The sequence below is a fragment of the Cyprinodon tularosa genome, unplaced genomic scaffold (genome assembly GCF_016077235.1).
Source record: "Cyprinodon tularosa strain WSP-4 unplaced genomic scaffold, ASM1607723v1 ctg18, whole genome shotgun sequence".
Classification (NCBI taxonomy): domain Eukaryota; kingdom Metazoa; phylum Chordata; class Actinopteri; order Cyprinodontiformes; family Cyprinodontidae; genus Cyprinodon; species Cyprinodon tularosa.
In genome coordinates, this window is record NW_024038608.1 from 1,763,616 (window position 1) to 1,775,627 (window position 12,012).

The 12,012-nt window shown below is 39.0% G+C and overlaps 1 protein-coding gene across 15 annotated transcripts in view; it reads right to left on the minus strand.

Annotated features, from left to right (window-relative positions):
• The window catches only part of dmd (dystrophin), a 400,034-nt gene that overhangs the window by 41,343 nt on the left and 346,679 nt on the right, over positions 1 to 12,012 (minus strand). For 12 of the 15 annotated variants that reach the window (XM_038282138.1, XM_038282143.1, XM_038282134.1 and 9 more), the window contains 3 exons: positions 9,677 to 9,739; positions 3,716 to 3,779; positions 2,692 to 2,752 (listed from right to left, as the gene is read on the minus strand). In XM_038282138.1, the coding sequence (XP_038138066.1) occupies positions 2,692 to 2,752; positions 3,716 to 3,779; positions 9,677 to 9,739 (188 nt within the window). The remainder of the gene's footprint in view (positions 1 to 2,691; positions 2,753 to 3,715; positions 3,780 to 9,676; positions 9,740 to 12,012) is intronic. The other 3 variants (XM_038282144.1, XM_038282137.1, XM_038282140.1) reach the window with 1 other exon arrangement.

Below are 12,012 nucleotides of genomic sequence, written 5' to 3' on the forward strand. Positions count from 1 at the left end.
TCAGTAGCCGCGGTCAATTTCAATCACGAAAAGTATTCTATTTAAGACTGTAGTTTATTCTAAGCTCCAAGAACAATCTGTTTGCATTTTTACTAAAAAAAAAACAGCAGTTTTGCAAATTTGTTTTTAAAATACAGCAAATATTTGATGAAATATTGGAGTGCTTAACTTTGAAATGAAACCCTGCTTACTTCCTGTCTATGCTTGCCTGCAGCTCGCTGTTGGCACGGCTCTGCTAGAAAAGGCAGAGATCAGGCTGCCTGCCTCTGAATCCCTCCCCCCCCTTCCTGGTGTTTCAGGGAGCAAAAGACATCTTCTGGGGGGGGGGGGGTAATTCCCTGACAAGAAGGACGGGACAGCAAGAACTAAATAACGCTCACATTCAGCACCATGAGAGTGTAGAGAATAAGGACAGGGTGGGAGAATGAAAGGAGAGCAAAGTGAACAGAGAAAGTGGCGAGATGAGCTGGAGGAGGAAAAGTGGGGGGAGGATCTTTCCTTTTGGGAGTCGGTGTTGCAGGATTGAGGAGAAAAGTGTAGACAAGTCTGAACTGTTATGTCAACCCTCTAACAGCGCGGAGGTGTGTGCAGCAGTGAAACAATAGCCGTTTGTACGCTAAGCCTACAGCTGTGACCATCTCCACAGGCCTTCTGGAGGAGCCCTTAGGTGTGAGAAAAGAGATATCTAGAGGATCAACACCTGATTTTAACACATCGATTACTCCCTCAGCTGCTCATTAAGAGCTCTGGCAGATAATGGAGATAAAAACATTAAAAAAAAAATACAAACATGGATCCATCAGGGAGATTATTGCCGGGGTTCTAAACATGTGCTGCTATTGAAGAGCTTCCAGCTGATTTAAAAGGCAGAGGCATGTCAAGATCGCCGTCTTATCTCAACCAACACCTTAAGAGTCAGTGAAAGAACCACACCTGAGAGGGAAAAAAACACTTCTGTACCAATAAGGCCGTTTTTTATGCACATTTTTAATTCGCTCCTTGAAATTCTGTATTTCTACATTAATTTTCCATCAGCACAGTGAGGTTAGCTGAGGGAACAACACTTAGACGGGCTGTGGTGTTTAAAAAAAGCTGAATCAGTACTGAGAAGCCAAAAATTGGGCCAGAGATTTTAAACCAGCTGTTTTAACCCAGTTACATCAAATTTTTCCCCCATCCTTGAATTTAGCAGCAGTGATCCCATCTCACAGAATTTGGATCAATAATAATTTAGATCAATTCCAAATTACAGATGCATTCCATTTCCTCTTCCTATTTTATTCCTTTTTTTTTTGTTATGTTTTTTAATATCTAGTGTGTATTGAATTGTCATTGTAGTTTTGCTAGATTCTTATTTTATCTTTACGTAAACAGAAAGTATTCATTCTCATTCCAGGCCCTTAGGTGGTGGTATTGTGCTTGGAGAAAAAGTTGTAGCTACCACATAGACCAATCATGCAACTTAGTATTCATATGCTACTGGTTGGTGTAGGGGAAAAAAATGAAATAAAAATTACAAAAAAGGTAGTCCTAATTTTAAAGGAGTAATAACCTGGTAATTTACATATTTAATCCTTCTGATATTGTCTTTAAATTAATATTTAGTAATTTTTGGAGAAAAACTGTTTAAATGGAGCTAATTCCGAGCTAATGTCCTCGCAAAGATATGCTTGAGAATTTGACTTGAGTGTATGCACGTTAAAGTGTATGTAGTGTTAGCACCATTAGCAGATGGTTTGTTTACCATATTTTCCCGATCTCGTACAAAACAGCCAATAATGTTTGATCACACTGCAAGGCCTGGAGTTAAATTACAACTTTATTCTTGTGAAATCCGATTGTTTTGTGTGGTTGTTCACATTTCTAAATATTTGCCTCACCTTAGGCTACAGTGCCTAGGAGCCTAATGGAGCATTCACAGCGATTTGGGCGTCAAGAATGTTTAAACCCGGAAATTTGGATGCTAGGTCAAAAGCTCTGGTTGCTAATCTGCTCTGCTCTTTAGCTGAGTTAGAACAATAGTTTTAACAGGTTTTTAAGCGAGAAATCCCCCCTCCAAACATCCTCTGTGCAGTCAGTTCATCAGGATTATAATCCTACTAAATTATGCAGTTCTTGTTCAGAGCGCCAGACCTCCACCATACCGCCGGGAGGCAGCGCTGGAACCCCCCACTGAAAGCTGGATGTTACAGAATATGTTTTTATTAACTTTTCATTTTAAAGACCTGTTAAAATAGGTTTTAAGCATGCAAACATGTAAGATGAAAGAAAAAAAATCTAAAATCTAAAAACACTATAAAATCTTCACAATATTCCAGTTCCTAAAATTTTCTGTTACCATTATCCCTCCATCATGGTCCAGCATTCATTTACTGGACCATAAAACGCAGCAAACTGGAACAAAACTGACATTTCCTGCTTTTAAAGAAGCATTTATCAAACTACTAAGAGTCGCAGGTTCTTGAAGGGATTTATCTTATTCTCTAGTATAATAAAAAAACATCTACCACACATTCTGAGAAAGAAAAACAAAAGTTTGTCTGAAATTGCTATGGTGACAGAAAGAGCCAGGAGATTGCTGTGGAAATCAGTTCAGCGGAGGACAGAAGCAGTAGGTTTGCCTTTGGAGGAAAACAAAAGGCAGCAGAATGTGAGGATCAGCTGGTTCACCGCCCCGAGATCACTACTTACTTGATATAATAGGGCACATTGTTTGGAGAGATGCCTTGCTCGAAGGGGCTTTCTACTGATCCTGAAAAGACAAAAGGGACAAACCAGGAGTGTCACAACAAAAGACCTGAACTTTCACACAGTTTAAACAATTACTGTGAAAAAAGAGACAAAATAAATCCCCCAACGCTGAGTTTTTTTTTTTTTATCTCATGGTAAAACTTTACAAAGATAGGATGTCATAAAGCTTCGCTTTCTTCTGTTTATACTGTAGAATAAAAAGCATAAATTATCCTAATCCAGAGGTCAACTTTCCTTTTTACTATAAAAATAACTAAATCCAACTTCTCACCACATTTAAGGTTTAAACCCGTTACTGTTCTGGTTTCTTAGATGGGCTTTTTGCTTCAGTCCTCTCTCAGCTGCTGTCAGCCCTGATGCTCATATACATTTTTCCTAAAACACTTTCTCCTTCCACTCAACTTTCCATTAATATTCTTGGATAGCTTCATACCTTACATTATTAGAAATATGCTTATTTTTTGCTCCAACATCAGATTTCTATAACTTCACATGAATTTCACCTGATTTCCAGGAAAGTCAGACGCCGCTTGCTCCATTTCTTTTCGATACAAATAAACTGAATTTAATTAAATCATTTCTCCAGTCACCTTAAAGCCTCATACCTCAGACCAAGATACGAGGACTGAAGATGGACTTTTAGCAACTTCCAACTCTTCAGCGCTTTGTGGAACTGATGCTACCTGCTCCTGCTCAACGTTTATCGCATTATAAGAGCTTAAACAGCCCTAAATTCAACTTTTTCAAACTTTTTCAAATCAGCAAAAAAAAAGTGTTACCTAAATTGACTGCGACCCAAATGTCAATCAACTTAAATGCAGCGAGCATTTGAAGCCTTATTTTTAATCCTTTGAAAAATGAAATAAATCAGGCTGGAAGTAAAACTCTAGGTGGAAAATATCTGTTTTTTCTCTAAATCGAGCACAAAATGGACTTTTTAGGGGCGGGATTGGGATTGCCTCACCTGAAGAGTTTCCCAAGTCCCTCTGAGCATCTGTCAGCTGCTCCAGATGTTTTTCGACAGAAATCTAAAAGAGAGGAACCAGGAGACATTCTTAAAACCGTAAAATAATTCACATTTTTGCTCTGTGCCAAAACCATTGATGTGTTGTTGTTGATGAAAAATACATATGTTTGCTAAACACAAATGAATGTAATTAGCATCAAGCTTAAGAATGTAGTTTAGAGTTTTAAAAGGAGGGGTTATGTATGTAGAAAAAATTTATGACAGTAAGTTTGCAGATAAAATCTAAAAAGTTTGGGTATTAGGGCCAGAACACACCGGTTATATACGACTTTTTAATCTCCATTCCGATTTTTTTCCATGTCACAAAGTATAGAGAGGCTCCGCCCAGGCAGGGTGAGCAGATCTGTTCAGTTTTTTTTTTTTTTGTTTTTTTTTTTTTCAATTCTTTCTCTGTGTTATACAAAAATTAAAACGATTTCCCACTTGACTTACACCGATTATGAAAAGTTATTAAAAAACAACACTGACGCAGCTATAAAGCAAAGCCTCACATAATGAGTCTGTGCAGCATCTCAAACCAGAACAGATAATGTCCCTATGCATATATTAAAAATATAACGAAATCTACGTCTAAAGAAAAACAGCAAAAAACATCTTGGGGCAGTTTATGTGCTGACTGCGACAGAGAGAGGTGATTCCCAGATAGAGATCTGGGAAGTTCTTCCATATTTTTCTTTTTTTTCATAGAGGTTAGAGATACGCTGCACTAACCTGTTTTGTCTGCCCCTCGTTATTTAGTTTTTTTTGTGAGGCTATTTTACTATATTCATTTTTTCTCCTCCTGAAGTAATTTTGTTTCCTGAGGAGATTGATAAACTGAACTTTCTATCCCTCATTTTTTTGTGAAGCTTCAAGAGGATCACTACTTTATCTGTTTTCTGTCCTCATGAACTATCATGGTTAAAGAATTCTATTTTGTAATGTTTTATTGATTGTTTTTGCAAGAGTCTGTCCCACTTACTATATATGCAATGTGGGACTCCAAAACTCTTTCCTCGTGCCATTAACAGATTTTATTTTGTATTTTCCCCCAAATATGTTTTACTTTGCAACCGTGTCTCTCTTCCTGTCAGACCCATGAAACTGCTGCTGAATTGCTGCGTAGTCTTACTAAAATAGACCTGGGCTCTATCTCAATCAGGCTTATGCAAACCCCCTGCGTAAAATCGTGACGGGTATGATCATCCCCATTGAAGGATCGGATGCAAAATCGGATTTGGTGTGTTCTGGCCTTTATTGTTGAATCTTATAGCACAGCATTTCCTTACACTGGTATGAAATATCAGAGTAGGTGCTGCTTTCTTCTGATACCTTTTCCTTTCTGCACTTTTTTTTTTTTACTTTTATTTTTTTAAAGTAGATTTGAATATCAAAGATAATTTAATGTATATATATTTATCCCAGAGTGAAAATGTTTTCAAAACTGCAGTTTTTCCTTCCACACAACCTTCCATTATTATGCCTAAACAGAAACCTTTGCACCTCAGCGACTACATCGTCCTGCTGCACTAATGCTGAATCTGCAGCCTTTATATCCACCTTTCTTAATATTTCACCTTTCTAATAATCCAGTTTATTTTGTTGCTAATATAGATTACCTTTAAAAATATCTTCTGAAATATACCTTGATGTAAGCAATCCATATCACAGAACCCAACTTAAAAAAACTCTGAACTGTCCCTTTAAAGCTGAGCCCGTTTCCTTGGTTTTAATAATTATAAATTAAAGGAAGACATTGTCTTTACACTCAACAGATGCATTTTTATTTGTCTTTCCTCTACAGTTTTATTTTAAATCACCATCAAGCTTTTATAACCCTAAGCATCAGATGCATCCTTTACTTTGTGTAAAGAAAAGGTCAACTTTAAGCAAATATGTCTGGATTATTACAATAAAAAAAAAAAATGTACATTCAAACAGACACTGAATAGTTTTATGTGAACAAAGACAAAATGATGAACATGAAGATGCAGTGAAAGAACGGCTGGGGAGGGGGGGATTCGGTCGGAATGATGCGTCTTTACAGTCGGATTGTCGCAGAAAATACTCCCTACTTCCTCTCTCATTCAAACCAATATAAATACTAAACAATATTTGTTATACTTATTTTTATGTTTCACTCACATAAAAAAAGGAATTTTCTAAGATTTCTGAGTCAGTTGCACTGTAGCGTTTAAACCCATGAACAGTTTAGGTCAGTTTTATACCAAGTGTCTCATCAGCTGAAGGCATAAAGAAGATAACGGCTGGTTATGAAAGTTCATTTTAAAGGACATCGCTGCAGTACAACTTTTATCAAAATTATTCGTTTTTCTAAAATAATACATCCACAGAACATCTAGAGTGGTGAGGAGTCACTGGAAATAAAAACAATGGTATAAGTGTTTCAAACATTTTGGAAGGTCTGAAATCCATAAATATTTACTTTTGGAAACAATGCTTATGGTATGAAAGGCTTAGGCAGTAGGTTGAAATGTGTTGAGCTCCAATTCAGGGGAAGCATCCTCTGAAGGCCAGATTCATCGCCCGATTATGTCAGAGAGCGGCGCAGTGGCCTGCTCGGATTGGAAGAATGTTCTTATGTGGCCAACAAATGCGTCCTCCTTTTTGCTAGTTTTGAAGGACAGGTCCAATGTATCCTACATAGCCTTGGACATATGATTGCTCACACTGAGCCTGGTTCTGCTGGAGGTTTCTTCCTGTTAAAAGGGAGTTTTTCCTCTCCACTGTCGCTACAAGCAAGCTTAGTGTGAGGGATTGCATTGGAGTCAGTGAGTCGATGAAATCAGCTGGTTTACCTAAGATAGAAAACTGAATCAATTTGACTGTATGATCTGGTTAAACTGTTAAGTGCCTTGAGATGACATGTTTTGTGAATTGGCGCTATAGAAATAAACTGAACTGAATTAATATCAGGTGATTCACTGCAAGTCCAAGCAAGCCGGCTGCTCCGTGCTCAGAGGAAAAAGGTAAATGGCGTAGAACAGTGGTGAATATTGGAAGTGCAGTTTAATATAATGTAAGTATGTGAATATTTTTGTCTGAAATGAATGCAAATAGTTTTTTTTATGGTTAAAGATATATGGCAGGTAATGTTTAATTTATTGAAATGTTTTTATCCCTCTCTGTGTAAATTGCTTTGGCTGAAATTTAAGCTCATGTTCCAGTATCTTTGCAGAGTGGGGACTATAAATATGATCTTCGTGATAATGGTACTGCTGCTGAAGCTACTCAACAATTTGATTAGCAGCCAGAACAGTAATGGGAAGTTCTGCATTCATTCTTTGCCTTCTTTGTGTGTCAACTCTTACGGTTGCTAGGTGAGAGAGCATACGACTGGACCTGTTTGAATCCATGGCCAAAACTCTTCCGGCCTCCTTATTTTCACAGACCGGTCTACCTGGAGTGCGTCCTTGTAGGATGCAGCCATGATGTGAGACGGAGCAAAGATGATGCCATATCCTAGTAGCTCCATCATAGAGAGCAGAAACGGCGTTGCATTTCTCAGATTCAACCACGAAAAACAAAAAAGCAGCAAAATGAGGGTGAGCATTACTCAGGCTTTTCAACGTTAGTGCCAACTTTAAGAATCACTTATAGTCACAAGAATCAAAGAGGGTAAGAAGGCAGGTATCACCTGCGATATATCTGTTAATCATCATAGAGTTAATTATTTCAACAATTTAAAATGGTAGGTTTTTCAAGCTTTAACTCTGCCTCCGTGAGCTGATTACAGCGTCAGCGGTGCAGGTTTCACACCTTTGAAGTGACCCCTCATGTGTCCAAATAAGTACCGTAATTGTCTGACTATTAGCCGCACCTGAATATAAGCTGCAGAAGCTAAATTGCATGATTTGTACATTTACAAGCAGATCGGACTATAAGCCGCAGGTTTTTTATGTTTAATGTCCGTCTTTCTCACTGTCGTTCTGTCTCGTACCGCTCGCAGTAGAAGTCTGCTTCCGGAGGACCTCCGCATTCCCCCGCGTGCGGCTACCGTACTTGTGTGTTGAAGCAAATGTGACGTCAACATGGTGGATGGTAAAAAATTTAGGTATTACGCTAGTGGCCGTTTAACCTGACTCCGCCAGATGGATTTGCTCCGCATATCCATCTGGAAACCTTCGGTTGAAGTAATTTTGGGAAGGGGCGAAAATACTGGTTAGCTGATTGGCCTATGTTGGTGATAGACGGGCCAAATAAACCAATCAGATCAACGAAGCATATGACGTACTAACAGCCAGGCTACTCTTGCCGAAAGCAGTCGGGAGAAGAGCAAAAACATCTTTTCCTCTGAGAAAAGCCTCCAGAGCAGTGTTTTGCTCTTCTTTCAGTGAAGAAATACTCTGTAATTCCGCTAAAACTTGCTTGATAGTCACGCTAACGCTAGTTTCATCAGCTGAAGCCGCCATGTTCTTTAGACTGAACTGTTGCGCTTCTCGTTGCGTCACACCTCAACCCGCCTCAAAGCCAACGCTGATTGGACGTTCATTTGGTGAACGGCTCCAAATTTTCTTCAACGGAGAGTCTCCAGACTGATTAGCGAGTGAAACCTTGAAAGCTTGCGGGATCAGGATGGTCTCAAGAGGCTAGTGGCTCGTGAGGCTAGTTAGCTGTAAAAGTCCATAGATAAGCCGCATTGTTATATAAGCCGCAAGGTAGAAAAATGGGGAAAAAGTCGCGACTTATAGTCCGAAAATTACGGTAGGTAAATGTGTTTAAAAACAGTTTCTGTAACGCTCATTAAAAGTCAGGGTATTGGCTATTTCCATTGTAACTCTAAACGTTTTAGCTTAAACAACGTGTGTGCTGAAATGCAGAGGAAAGCCCAGATTTTACTCAAAAGACCAACACGCTCATAAGAAATAAGAGTATTGGCCTGATTTTCAGACTTACAGGCGGGTTACGCTGAAATACGCTGGCAAGAACACTAGTATGACTTTCTGCATCAATGCCCAGATTTGATCTGCTTGAGGTTCTGCTGAGGGGATCAGGAAGTCCAGGTTGCTGTATTGCCTTCATCTAATCTCCATCTTTCTCTTGACCAGTGCATTATTTACAGTAGATGAGACCAATTCGCTAATCAAAACAGTACACTCTAGTGATGAAGAAAGATTCTACAGTTTTAACTCCTAAACAGTCAATTAAAATCACAAAAGTTGAATGAAACAAGTAAAAATGAAAGCAATATAAATACTGCATAATTAGCCCGGGACACCAGGTGGTGTAGATTGCTGCACATTTGTTAGTTAATCTCCAGAATTATTTAATCTACAACATATGAGTTTTTAATATATAAAACAGCAAAGACTCATTTTGATCTCTTGGCGATAAAGATAATCTAGAGGAATTGTTTCTGATGGATTTTTATATGAATAAAAAAGGATCAATGATAAAAAATTATCCAAATTGCCATATTTCAGTTTGTAGTTTTATGATTTACTTTAGTAATGTCTACCAGCAGATGGTACATATTCATGGATAGTGAATATTCATGCAGCAGCTAAAAAGACAAACTTGTGACAGTAGTTTCTTGGAGCCTGTGATGGGAAATATCATTCCTTAATGATAAAAGACGGCTCCCCATCTAGTTCTTGCATGTTTTATCATGCTCTGTCAGTAAGCTACATCTTGAATATCCCAGGGGGAAGCACGGCCCTGTGTTTGAGCCTGGAAGTCTTCAAAATGTTGGACCGAGATGGGTTATGGTCCTGTCTCTGTGGACAGAGCGGCTCATTAAACATCCAACTCTTCATCTGCTACCAGGCTGATGACACAGTGTGTGAGGAAGAGGAAGTGAGGAGGAGAGCCATGACATGAGATGAGTACGGTATGACAGTGATGGTCAATCACATTTTTTTTTCCCCCTGCTAGTATAAAACCAGGGTCTGAAATTACCTTTGTGTCCACCTCATCCAGTCCATTTCTGCCAGAGTTGCTTTTGCCCGTATCCACGGTAACCTGATTAAAATCGCACAAGAGATGTGTGTCGTTGTTGAAGCAGAATTTGCTATCACTGAAAATGCACTTTGTGCCTAAGTTGACCACCGCCTGCGACCCCTTCAGGCATAAAGAAATATAGCTGAACTCACTTAACAGAGCTGGATCTCTAGGTACCCTCCTCACACTGAAGGGATAAGGATCAGGCTGTTTCCGCAAAATCATGTTAAAAAATTTTCTAAAATTATTTTCTACAACAACAAAGTGACATGTTTGTGGCATACATGCTAACAGGCAGCATGTGGTAGCATACATGCTAACAGATAGCATGTATGCCACAACATGCTAGCTGTTAGCATGTGTGCTACAAACACGCTACCTGTTAGCATGTATGCCACAAATAGGCTAACAGCAAACACGTTTGTAGCACACATGCTAACAGCCAGCATGTGGTAGCATGCATGCTAAGAGGTAGGGCATTTATACTAAAAGATAGCATATTTATAGCATAAATGCTAACAGCCAGTTTGCAGCGTACATGCTAACGACATGTTTGTGGCATACATTGCAAAAGGCAGCATGTTTGTGGAATTTATTGCAAAATAAGGCACATTTGCAGCATACACGGTAACAGGTAGCCTATTTTTGGCATAAATGCAAACAGTAAGCATGTTTGTAGCACACATGCTAACAGGCAGCGTGTTGTAGCATGTATGCTAACAGGTAGCCTATTTATGGCACACATGCTAACAGCAACTACATTTGTAGCACACATCCTAACAGCCAGCATGTTGTATCATACATGCTAACAGATAGCATGTATGCCACAAATAGGCTACCTGTTAGCATGTGTGCTACAAACATGCTTACCTGTTAGCATGTATGCCACAAATAGGCTAACAGCAAACACGTTTGTAGCACATATGCTAACAGTAGTATGTTGTAGCATACATGCTAACAGATAGCCTATTTGTGGCAAATGCTAACAGCAAGCACAATTGTAGCACACATGCTAACCGGTAGCATGTTGGTAGAATACATGCTAACATATAGAATGTTTGCAGCATTTGTAATAACAGACCACATGTTTCTACTGTCAGCATTTTTGTATAATACATGTTAATAGTCGGCATGGTTAGAGCATTATGGTAATAGTTACCATGTTTTAACCATGCATGCTAACAGACTGCCTGTTGTAGCAGACATGTTAAAGGACAGCAAGTTTATAGCATTATGCTAACAGCTATGTTGTTTGTAACATACATGTTAAAAGACAGCATGTCTGTTATTTAAACAGTCATGTTTGTAGCATACATCATCTGCCTTAAAAAATACTATGGTATTGCAGCTTAATTCACACAGCGAGTGAAAGGCTCCAACGTCATCAAGTCTACTTGTCCTTGGTTTCACCTCAACTGGTGGACAGGGATTTTACAGAGCGATTCGTAGAGCTTCTTTTAGTTTTACTTTCCGGAGTTCACCGGATTCCCAAAGATGGAACCAGTATTGAACAGCTAAGTCTGGATGACGGTGACTTTCAGCTGTTTCCGCCAATCAGCGACTCTGTTCGGGTTCCTGCTGACCCAGGATGGGAGACAAATCACCCAAATGAATCAGAAAGGTTAGGTGAGATGGCATTCTGAAGCTCAGGGAAGAGCATCAGGAGATAAAAACACAAGAACACCACCAGAGAGAGCACCAGAACCGAGACGAAGTGGCCAACTGTGCCCCCCACTGGAGCTAAAGCAGCTTTTTAAAGCCACCTAAAAACATCATAAACACACCCCCTGCATTCCCTTTGTCAAGATTATTTTCTCCATTTTCTATTTGATTTAAAAAATATTGTCTCTGCAGCCTCCTTAATTGTAGGTCCCGCCCACATCTAGTCTGTGCAACAGAACCTGAAAAAGAGGGACTGCTTCTCAGACACGGATGGATCTAATTTTGCAGAAAACGCACCATTCGCCACCTTCGGCTTTCTCTATAGATCCGCCCTCTAAATAGAAATACCAAAAACAACACAGGAATCATTCGCTCCAGCTGCAGAATTTGCCTTCGATGTGAATGTATCTTTAGAGTTATAAAAAAATCAAAAATCCAATTCTTTCTAATTAATTCATAATTTAATTTTTCCAAAAGTTCCATATTTTTTTGTCAAATCTAAATATTTTCAAGAATTATAATTTCTTGAAACAAGGTGGAGATTCTAACTGTTCCCCAGGGATCCTTTCAAAAAAACCTTTTCTAAGCTGCTAAGGATGCAAGAGTTATCAGGTACCTGCTTTATTTCCACC